This window comes from Ornithorhynchus anatinus, chromosome 14 (genome assembly GCF_004115215.2).
Source record: "Ornithorhynchus anatinus isolate Pmale09 chromosome 14, mOrnAna1.pri.v4, whole genome shotgun sequence".
NCBI classification, from domain to species: domain Eukaryota; kingdom Metazoa; phylum Chordata; class Mammalia; order Monotremata; family Ornithorhynchidae; genus Ornithorhynchus; species Ornithorhynchus anatinus.
In genome coordinates, this window is record NC_041741.1 from 11,145,306 (window position 1) to 11,155,941 (window position 10,636).

Consider the following 10,636-nt stretch of genomic DNA (forward strand, 5'->3'; position numbering starts at 1 on the left):
CTTTCCAAGCGTTTACGACAGTGCTCTGCACACAGTAAGTGCTCAATAACTTCGGTTGAATGAATGAATAAATTTGTTCTTCCTTCTGAATCACCTATGCAGTTGGATCTGTACCCTTTGGACATTTGGCATTCACCCCACCCTCAGCCCAACAGCTCTTACGCACATATCTGTAAATTATTTATTTATATTAACGTCTGTCTCCTCCTCTAGACTGTAAGCTCGTCGTGGGCACGAGAGGTGTCCATCAACTCTACTCAAGTGCTTAGTACAGTGCCCTGCACACAGTAAATGCTCCATAAATAGCAATGATGGATTGATTCAGAACTTTCAAAAGAAGAAGATTTATCTGTGTGACCTAGTGGAAAGACCGCAGGTTTGAGAGTCAAAGGACTTGAATTTTAATCCTGACACCATCACCTGTCTGCTGTAAGACCTAGGGCAAACCATTTAACATCTCTGAGCCTCAGTTTCCTCATATAATATGACAGGGAAACACCTGTTCTCCCTCCTGCTTAGACTGTAAGCCCCATGTAGGCAGAGGATCGTGCCTTACCTGATTATGTTCTCTCTCCCCCAGGGCTCTGAACTTAGTAAACAGTTAAATAGGCAGTCAGGTTTACCTGAAATATGCTAGAACCTTCATCTTGATGTTTCTGGATCCTCTGGAGCAAGCCATCTTAGAGCAGGCCTCCCCTACCCCTGTTGAGAGATGCTACAGCAGCTCTCAACTGATTTAAGGCCCTGAACCATCCATTAGGGCTTGTCCACTATTTCTGCAATACTTTCAGTCAACTCTTTAGATGTTAACGTATAAAAGGGTTATTCTTGGATAAATATTCATCAATTATATAAAAGACCACTGGGCAAAAGAGTCTAAAAGATTCTTTCCACTCCAGAAATTGTTAGCACTTGAAGTCATAACATCATAAAAATGAGTTTCATTTTCTACATCCCTAATTTATATTACATGTCGAAGAAAACACTGAAAATGATTTTACCAGGCTAGCAATACCATTTTCCTACTCCATTCTTGATTGGCTCTCATACTCCATAAAATATAAAAATATCAGTATCCTCATCCCTGAAAGGATGTTTGTGAAAAACATTTGCTATACAGGAGAATTTAAAGGTTCTGGACAAAAATCTAATTCAATGTTTGTGCAATTATTCTAGAAACTAAGACTTAGTAAGTGGAATAATCAGATGTTTGAAGAAATTGTAGTAAGACACTACGGAGACCTTAGTTCAAGTCAGTTTCAGTTCAAAGTCTAAATTTGGTAAAGCACAGAAAAAAAATTCAGCCATCTCCTCTGGAACCCGCCACGTGGTAATGCTCCCTTTACAAAAATTCCCTCGTTTTGATGTAAAGGAATAAGAGTTGTCTGAATCAATCTGTACTTCATTTTTAGGCTTAAAGGTAGCTCCTACAATTCAGGTAAGAAACAGAATGATGGGGAAGTTCACCTTATTACCTGATTACCTACTCTAGGTAGCAAGACAGTACTGTCTAGAGACACTCCCAAGTAATAAAATTCATTTTCAAAGATAAAAACTATCTGCGATAGTAGTAACCATAATAATACCCAGACTGTCACAACAATGTAAGTCTGCCAGTTAGCTAGGCTGGCCGTAGGACTATTCAGTCATCAATGTCAGTCGACACTGGACCACAGGTGAACTAAGTTATTACTGTAATGCTTGCCTCCCCACTCAATCGAATTTGAGCGCTTACTGTGTGCAGTGCACTGTACTAAGTGCTCGAGAGAGTACAATGTAACAGAGATGGGAGATATGTTCCGTTCCCCCAACGAGCTTATAGTCTAGAGGGGGAGACAGACATTAATATCAATAAATTATATGTACATAAGCACTGTGGGGTCAAGGGAGGGGTGAATGAAGACTGCAAACCCAAGTATGCAGAAGGGAGTGGAAAAAGAAGAAATGAGGGCCTAGGCAGGGAAGCCCTTTTGAAGATGTGCCTTGAACAGAGCTTTGAAGGTTGGGAGGGTGAACAAAGCCAATCTTGCTATGAAAAGTAAATCTCAAAATACCATAGGGGAATTTTGCTAAGACTATTCTAGGTACTTGGCCCAAAACTTGGACCAGGCAGAGTTTGAATTAAATTACTGAAACTGGAACTTAACTGACTTTGCAGCATATTTTAAGGGGAACGGGGAGAGCACTAAGTAGGAATTTCTGCTAGTTTTAATTTTGATTTTTTGGAATCATTTCTGTCTAAAGAAAAAAGCTTACAATCTCCCTATTAAAATGTTATCTTTCTTTGTTCACCAGCCTATTCACATGGCAAAGTTAACGCACAAACTTTCTTGATAGCATCAATTCCTTAAGCTCCCAACATCAGCCACAGAGACAGAATTGAATGCTGTCTGTCCTCAGGTTTAGTAATCTACTTTACTTCTAATATGGAGCACTCTCTAATACTGCTTCTTCAATGTAAACTCAAGCTGGAATTAAGTTTTGGGAACAAACGAAATCCTTCTCCCACTTTCCTTACTTGCCTGATTTTCAAACAAACACGTCAATCTTTCTCAGTTCAAAAGGACAACCTTTAATTACTCCGTGTATTCAGAATTTCCTTGTGCTTAGAGACCCAACAGCATGTCCTTCGATGATGCACAAACTCGCACCACTAGCCCAACTCACACATTTCCAGCTGTTACTGATCTATTAGGGGTTACATCAGAAAACTGAGTCAACACTAAACTCTCACCCTTGAACAACTGAAATATGCAATACCACCACTGGGTTAATGAATACATATTCTAAGTTTTCCTTGATTTTGAATACTCTTATTGTTGAAGGCCATCCAAAATCTAGTTTGCCATAAGGCAATTGCCCAAGTACACCTAAAAGCAAGATCTGTTCACTTTACTAATCAAAACTAAAGACTACTTGCACAGGCAAAAGTGGCTTTTGTCCAGTAATTTACAAACCCAGAGTTTAGTCTGTGGGAAATCATCAAATGGCCAAGTGAGACTCTCATATTTCAACTAAAAATTGGAAAGTTTGATTTGCATCTCTCTCTCTTTTTTTTTTTTTTTTTAAACACATTCACTGTTGAAACCTTCCCAGAGACTATTACCACAATTAAAGAAACTTTCACAAGCCAAGCAGGAATTCAAAAATAGAATTAGTCCCAAATCCACAATACCACCTACCCTCAAAATTTTAAGAAAAATGTCCTAATACAGAGTTCTAAATTTTAAACTTGCAGGCTAATTTTCCAAAAGGATAGTCCACTTTTCATTTATCTTGTTTTAAATTTTCTATTATAAATTCCTCTTTCATCATTATCAAAGCTTATACAAATGTTGGGATAGTTTGCCAGTTAAAAGGGTCAGATGTTCTGTGCTTTGTATTAGTCAGTCATTGGAGGTCTTTATCTGAATATCTGTCACCCCTATGGCGAAGTACACATAGGATTACCTACTCCATCATTTTCATAATATCAATCATACATTATTAAGGAACTATTTTTTGAAAAAAGATGTACTAAGGACTGAGAGAGATTACAGAGGAAGGATTAAAATAGGATAAATAAAACAATGTAGAGGCTCTCCCATATGTTCTTTTTTCTATTTTGGTATCACAGTTCAAAGCCATGTGAAAGCACCTAAAGGAATCCTGCTTTGTTTCCATCTAAGGAACAGAAAATGGTGAAGACGGAAATGGAGTTTAAGGTGCAGAGACTGAATGTTTTGCTAAAGCAAAGTAATATGAGGATCTTTCTCCCTTGTAGGCCTTTGGATCTGTACCCCCTTAAGAAATTGATTTTCTCTCCACAGCACTTAAGTACATCGATCATTGGTATTTACTGAGTGCTTACAAGGATACCTGTAAGCTTATAGTGTACTCTTTTTACTCTCCCAATACTCCAGACATTTTAGTAAGACTGTGAGCCCCACATGGGACAGGGGCTGTGTCCAACCCAATTTGCTTGTATCCAGCCCAGCACTTAGTACAGTGACAGCACACCCTAAGCGCTTAAATACCAGATTTAATGTTTGTCTCCCCCTCTAAAGAGAGCTCCTTGTGGGCAAGAAACACATCTACCAACTCTACTGTATTGTTCTCTCTCCCAATCGCTTACTACACCGTTCATCACAGAGTAAGCACTCAATTGTACTGAATGACTAAACATACATATGCTTGCAGTGTCAAAGAAGGTATTACAATGTAACCTTCCTTAACATGAGCTTCTTCAGAATCAAAACACCTGCATAATAGGATGGCTGACAATTGAGAAGATAAATTAAGGACTGTCAGCAAATTTAATCAGAGGCTAAAGGGTGTGTGTGACATTCAACTAGGGAAATTCTGGTCTATTTTTCAGCACATGGGTACAAAAAGTTTTGGGTTTTAAATCCAGCTCCAATCCTTATTTACTAACTTTGCTTCGAAGGCCTCAATTTCTTCTGGAAAATGCAGTAAAGATTAAATGCCTGTGATGTCCTAAATACTACAATATATGCAAAAAGCACTTGTATTTGCAAGGTATTTGAAGAAAGACATCCACTATAAAACACTTCAAAAGGCAGCTTCATCAGGGATACAGGAACTAGCACTTCATGCACTGCAAATCAACTCATTCTTAAACTCAAAAGCAGTGGAAACAGCAACTATAACGTTGCAATAACTGTAGTGCACACAAGACCCCTATATCTACAAATACTTAATAACCAGGGTTTTTGTCCCCACCAAGAAGCTGTACCTGTAGCAATTTCACTGCAAAAAAAGGCAAAAAAGCTTTAACATCAAAAAACACTTACTTTTTCAAGCATTTAGGAAAGGTTTAATTTTCATATAAACATAGAAACTCAAGTAATTATGCCAAAACTTGAACTATATCAATACCTGACTGGTGTCAACAGATCAATATAAATGACTAATTTCCACATTTAGGATATATATGTGTGTGTATATATATATATGTATATATGTATTAAATAAGTAGCCAGAAATGATACCATGCAAACAAAACTCAACCAAGTGAATGCAAACCCTATTGTGGGCTTGGAGAACAAAACATCTTACAAATGCATTCTGAGGTTGAATGCTTTTTGCTTTTACACAAATTTCCCCCAGTATAAAACTTCAATTACCACAAAAACATATAACAGCTGATTTCAACTCTAACTTCCAAGCTAGGTTTATATTGCTGCTCAAGTTAAACCCTCTTTTGGGCAACACCCACTTTACAATCCATACTGAGAAGCAAATGCCAAATTATTGAAGGGACCTCACAATAGTTCCCATGTGTCACACAGTTGCTGCACATATCAAATAAACGGGATTTTTAAAACACAAAGCACGATAATTATCCTGTTTTGTGATATATTTTTAGACAAACTCTTGGTTACATGTATACACACACACCCATCTCCAAAGTGGGTAAATATTTATATTTTTCCCTAGTACCTAGCATATTTTTTCAATGACTCAGTCGAATTAAGGGCTAAAATTAGTTTTCCTTATTACTTGTGTCACCATACTTATCACCATTGGGACTTACAGAATTGATTTTTTATCGTTCAGAAAAGGTATTTACAAGACTCTGGTGGTACTTTTACAACACCACAGAACCTTTAGCCTAAATCTCCAGATATTTTTTTTTTGAAGATACCTAAGAACACACAGTACATTGCTGAAAGCAGATGTCATTTGCAGAAGTCCCAAAGGAAGATGATGAAGGGAAGTACTTACGTTTCAAAACAACGATCCACGTTGTCAGACATCAAAAGCAGCATGCATAGCTGTTCAAGGGCTATTAGTTGCATGTCCCTTTCATCTCCCTGCCCCATCTGTAGCCATTCCAGCAGCGTATCCGGGTCCACATCTGCCATGGTTTTAAAAAGCCTCTTTGCTTAAATTAAAAAGTAAAGGGAAAAAAAAAAAACCTCCTTAAAACGATCAAGCCTGAAATAGCTTGAATGCAAAAAAATTCAGTGAGGATCGAATTTTCGCCACCTTCACCTAAGAATCAGAAAAGGTTGATTAGCATTTAAAGGACAAGCACTTTGAGTAAATTTTAATACGTTTGATGCTTTTTTTTTGGTCATTTGCACAGCTGTAATATTTTGATATACCAAATTAAAACCAGCTGTGAACAAGACAAGCTGATTAAGGGGCTGTTAAACTAGAAAAATAGGGCCACCTTTTGTCAGTTAAAGCTATTCTGGGTCCCAACATTAGTAGAGACTCAAAATGCTAATGAGGCAAAGACCATCTATTTAATCCTACTGGGTTGTTTTGGTTTTTGGTTTTTTTAGCCTAAATTATGTTTTAGCACCCAGCGTTTTTCAAACTGCCACGAGAATGCCAGACCCACCATTTGGGCTGCCATTTCATCCACAGTCACAGAATGATCCACCTTCCCAAACACTGGTGCTTCTCCAGTGTAAGAAATTCAGTAGCTGTGGTTTTGTTGAATAACCACTGGGTGCGATGCCCTGTACCAAATGCACGGGAGGTACAAAACAAGGAAGTAAAGCATAGCCTGCCCACAAGGATTTTAAACTCTACTAGGGAAAGCAGATACTTATATTTACCAAAAGAGTCATCAAAGTAAATCGAATAAGGCTACCTACAGAAGTCCCTAGACATTCACGGGTAGGCCATTTGATTGGGCCTAATTCTATAATTTGGTGGCAGATCTATAAAGGAACATGGCTTAACGGAAAGAGCCCGGGCTGGGGTGTCAGAGGTCGTGAATTCTAATCCTGACTCCATTGCCTGTCTGCTGCATGACTTTGGACAAGTCACTTAACTTCTCTGTACCTCAGTGACCTCATCTATCAAATGGGGATGAAGACTGTGAGCCTCATGTGGGACAACCTGATTACCTGTATCTCCCCCAGCGCTTAGAACAGTGCTTGGCACACAGTAAGTGCTTAACAAATGCCATCATTATTAATATTATCATTAAAGGAATGGTAATGCAGCTTTGGATGATTCTTTAACTTTAAAATTAGGGTGACTGTGACCCGACTGCAGGACAAAAAAAATCAACATTAACCCATTTAACTGGTGACCCTGAGCCCCCTCTTCCACAAAAATGGGGTGGAGGGGAGCATCTGGGGGAGGGCCACCTTTTTGAGCCATTAGTTTCAGGTGCCTAATGGGCGACAGGAGGGCTTCTTCTTGTTAATAATGATGGCATCTGTGCTAAGCATCTAAGCATTGGAATACTACTTATGGCATTTGTTGAGTGCTTACTATGTGTAAGCGCTCAATATATACGATTGAATGATTGAATCTACGATTCTGTTGATCTATTTTGTTGGTATCGATGCCTGACTCCTTGTTTTGCTTTTCTGTCCATCTCCCTCATTTGGACTGCGAGCCCGTTGTTGGGCCTGGATTATCTCTATCTGCGGCCAAACACTCCCTTCCAAGCGCTTCGTCCAGTGCTCTGCACATAGTAAGCACTCAAAAAATCCAGTTGAATGAATGGAACTACGATCCTACTGATCTATTTTGATGGTCTTGACGCCTGATTCCTTGTTTTTCTGTCCGTCTCTCCCTTTTAGACTGCAAGCCCATCGTTGGGCCGGGATTCTCTCTCTGTGGCGGAACTGTCCCTCCTAAGTGCTTCGTCCAGTGCTCCGCACATAGTAAGCACTCCATAAATTCGAATGAGTGGATCTGTGATCTGTTTTGATGGTCTCGACGCCTGACTCCTGTTTTGTTGTCCGTCTCCCCCTTTCAGACTGCGAGACCATCGTTGGGCCGGGATTCTACTCTCTCTGCGGCCAAACTGTCCCTCCCAAGCGTTTCGTCCAGTGCTCCGCACACAGTAAGTGCTCAATAGGCCAAAATGAAGGAATGAATGAAGCCCGAGCCGAGCAGGGCCGCCCCCCCGACTCCCCGGCCCTCCCCGGACCCTGGCGGCCCACCCGAGGATCAAGGGGTGCGGAGATGAAGTGGGGGGGGGGGGGTGGAGGAGGGGATGGGGAGGGAACCCCGACCCTGCCCACAGAAGGGGGGGCTGCCCTGAGATTTTGGGGGAGTCCCGGCCGCCCTGGCGAGGACTGGCCCTTCTCAAGGGCGGCAATGGGGGCCAGGCAGCCCCTTGCTGGGCTGCGATGGTCATCCATTCATCCAATTGAATTTCTGGAGCGCTTCCTCTGTGCCGAGCACTGTCCTAAGTGCTTGGGATGGACCAATCGGCCACAGAGGCCAACCCAGCCCAATGACGGGCTCGCCATCTGATTCATTCAAGAGTATTTCTTGAGTATTTCCTCTGCACAGAGCACTGTCCTAAGCACTTGGGATGGACCATTCGGCCACAGAGGCCATCCGGGCCCGACAACGGGCTCACCCTCTGATTCATTTAAGGGTAATTCTGGAGCGCTTCTTCTGCGCAGAACACTGTTCTAGGCCCTTGGGAAAAACCATTTGGCCACGGAGGCCAGCCCGGCCCGACGACGGGCTTGCCGTCTAATTCATTCAAGAGTATTTCTGGAGCACTTCCTCTGTGCAGAGCACTGTCCTAAGCGCTTCGGTTGGCCAACTCGGCAACAGAGAGAGACCATCATGGCCCAACGACAGGCTCACAGTCTGATTCGTTCAAGAGTATTTACTGAGCGCTTACTCTGTTCAGAGCACTGTACAAAACGCTTGGGATGGACAATTTGGCAACAGAGAGAGACCATCCCGGCCCAACGACGGACTCGCCATCTAATTCATTCGAGTATTTATTGAGCGCTTCCTCGGTGCAGAGCACTGTAATAAGCGCTTAGGATGGACAATTCGGCAACAGAGAGAGACCATCCCGACCCAATGACGGACTCACCATCTAATCGCGGGGGGCGAGACGGAGGGCAGAGCAAAACAGAAGAAAAAGAAGACAACACGATAAACAGAATGAGGGGGCCGGACACCTTAACACAACAAGTAGGGTGACAGGGTCGCTATGTGGGGCAGATTAGAGTGGCCGTTCCAAGCGCTTAGTCCAGAGGAGGCGCTCAATAAATAGGAGCGAATGAAAGGGGGGTGAAGGAGGGTCCGGCTGGGCCTCCGGCGGCCGGCGGGGTGAGGGAGGGCGGCGAGGGGCCGGACAGGAAAACAAAGGGGACGGACGGAGGGAGGGAGGAATCGAGGGGGGAATGGAGGAATGGAGGGAGGAATAGAAGGAGAAATGGAGGGGGGGAAGGGAGGGAGGGGGGAAGGAATGGAAGGGGAATGGAGGGAGGAATAGAGGGAGGAAGGGAGGAAAGCAGGAAGGGAGGGGAGGAGGAAGGGAGGGCGGAATGAAGGAAGGGAGGGAGGAATGGAGGAATGGAGGAGGGGATGGAGGGAGAAATAGAGGGATAGAGGGAGGGATGGAGGGGGGAATGGAGGGAGAGAAGGAGAGAGAGAGGGAGGAATGGAGGAAGGGAGGGAGAGAGAGAGGGAGGAATGGAGGAAGGGAGGGAGAGAGAGAGGGAGGAATGGAGGAAGGGAGGGAGAGAGGGACGGAGGAATGGAGGAAGGGAGGGAGAAAGAGAGGGAGGGAGGAATGGGGCGAGGGAGGAAGGAAGGGAAGGAGGAATGGAGGGAGACAGAGAGGGAGGAATGGGGAGAGAGAGGAAGGAAGGGAAGGAGGAATGGAGGGAGAGAGGAATGGAGGAAGAGAGGGAGGGCGAAATGGAGGGCCGGGGCCTGGACGCGGCCTTGGCTCCCCGCTCCCGGCCCGCCGCCGCCGCCGCCGCCGCCGCCGCTTCCGGCCCCGAGCAGGCCCCGAGCAGGCCCCGAGCAGGCCCCGGCTTGGCCCTGCAGTAGGAGTAGGCGCCCGGGCCCGGCGGGGGAGGGGGGAGGCGGCAGGCGGCGCAGGACAGGCCGCGGCAGGCGGCGCAGGCCTCGCCCGCCCCCGACGCCCGGGACACTCACCCGGCGGCGGCGGCGGCGGCGGCGGCCACACCGGCCTCCTCCGGACCCGCTCCTGCTCCTGCTCCTGCTCCTGCTCCTGCTCAGGGGCCCGCGCTCAGGCGCCGGCGGGGAGGAGGGGGAGGAGAAGGAGGAGGGCCGGGGCGGGGGCGGCCCGCGGCCATCGGGCTCGGGGTGAGACCGAGAGCGAGAGCGAGAGAGACGGCGACGGCGACAGCCAGCGGCTCCGCCTCCGCCGGGAGGGAAGGAGGGAGGGAGGGAGGCAGGGAGGGAGGCAGGGAGGGAGGGAAGGAGCCCCCGACGCAGCCCCCGACGCCGCCACTGGGGGCGCTGCGCACAGGCGCCCCCGCCGCGGCCCGCGCTCCGCCAACCACCCGCACAACGGCCTCCGCACACTCCCTTTTTCGCCCTTCTGACCCCGCGGGACGGAGAGTCGTCATTCAGGACTCTTTATTGAGCTCTTACTATTCATTCAGTAGGCTTTCTGGAGCGCTTACTAGGTGCCGAGCCCTGTACTCAGCGCTTGGAAGGGACAACTCGGTAACAGATAAGAGACAGTCCTTGCCCTTTACGGGCGCACAGTCTACGAAGAACGTTGGTGTTAAGCGCTTACTACGCGCACAGCGCTGTTCCAAGCGTTGGGGGGGATGCGGGGTCGTCAGGGGGTCCCCCGGGAGGCTCCCAGTCTTCATCCCCGTTTTACAGATGAGGGAACTGAGGCCCAGAGAAGTCACTTAATAGTAAT

At 45.6% G+C, this 10,636-nt stretch overlaps 1 protein-coding gene across 5 annotated transcripts in view; it reads right to left on the reverse strand.

The window, feature by feature from the left end:
• Positions 1-9,925, reverse strand: part of HECTD1 (HECT domain E3 ubiquitin protein ligase 1) — a 74,493-nt gene extending 64,568 nt beyond the window's left edge. For 4 of the 5 annotated variants that reach the window (XM_007662624.4, XM_007662633.4, XM_007662621.4 and 1 more), the window contains exon 1: positions 5,728-5,997. In XM_007662624.4, the coding sequence (XP_007660814.1) occupies positions 5,728-5,867 (140 nt within the window). In that variant the 5' untranslated portion in view covers positions 5,868-5,997. Of the gene's footprint in view, positions 1-5,727; positions 5,998-9,894 lie in introns of those variants that run through there. The other variant, XM_029079124.2, reaches the window with a different exon arrangement.
• Positions 9,926-10,636: the final 711 nt, after the last annotated feature.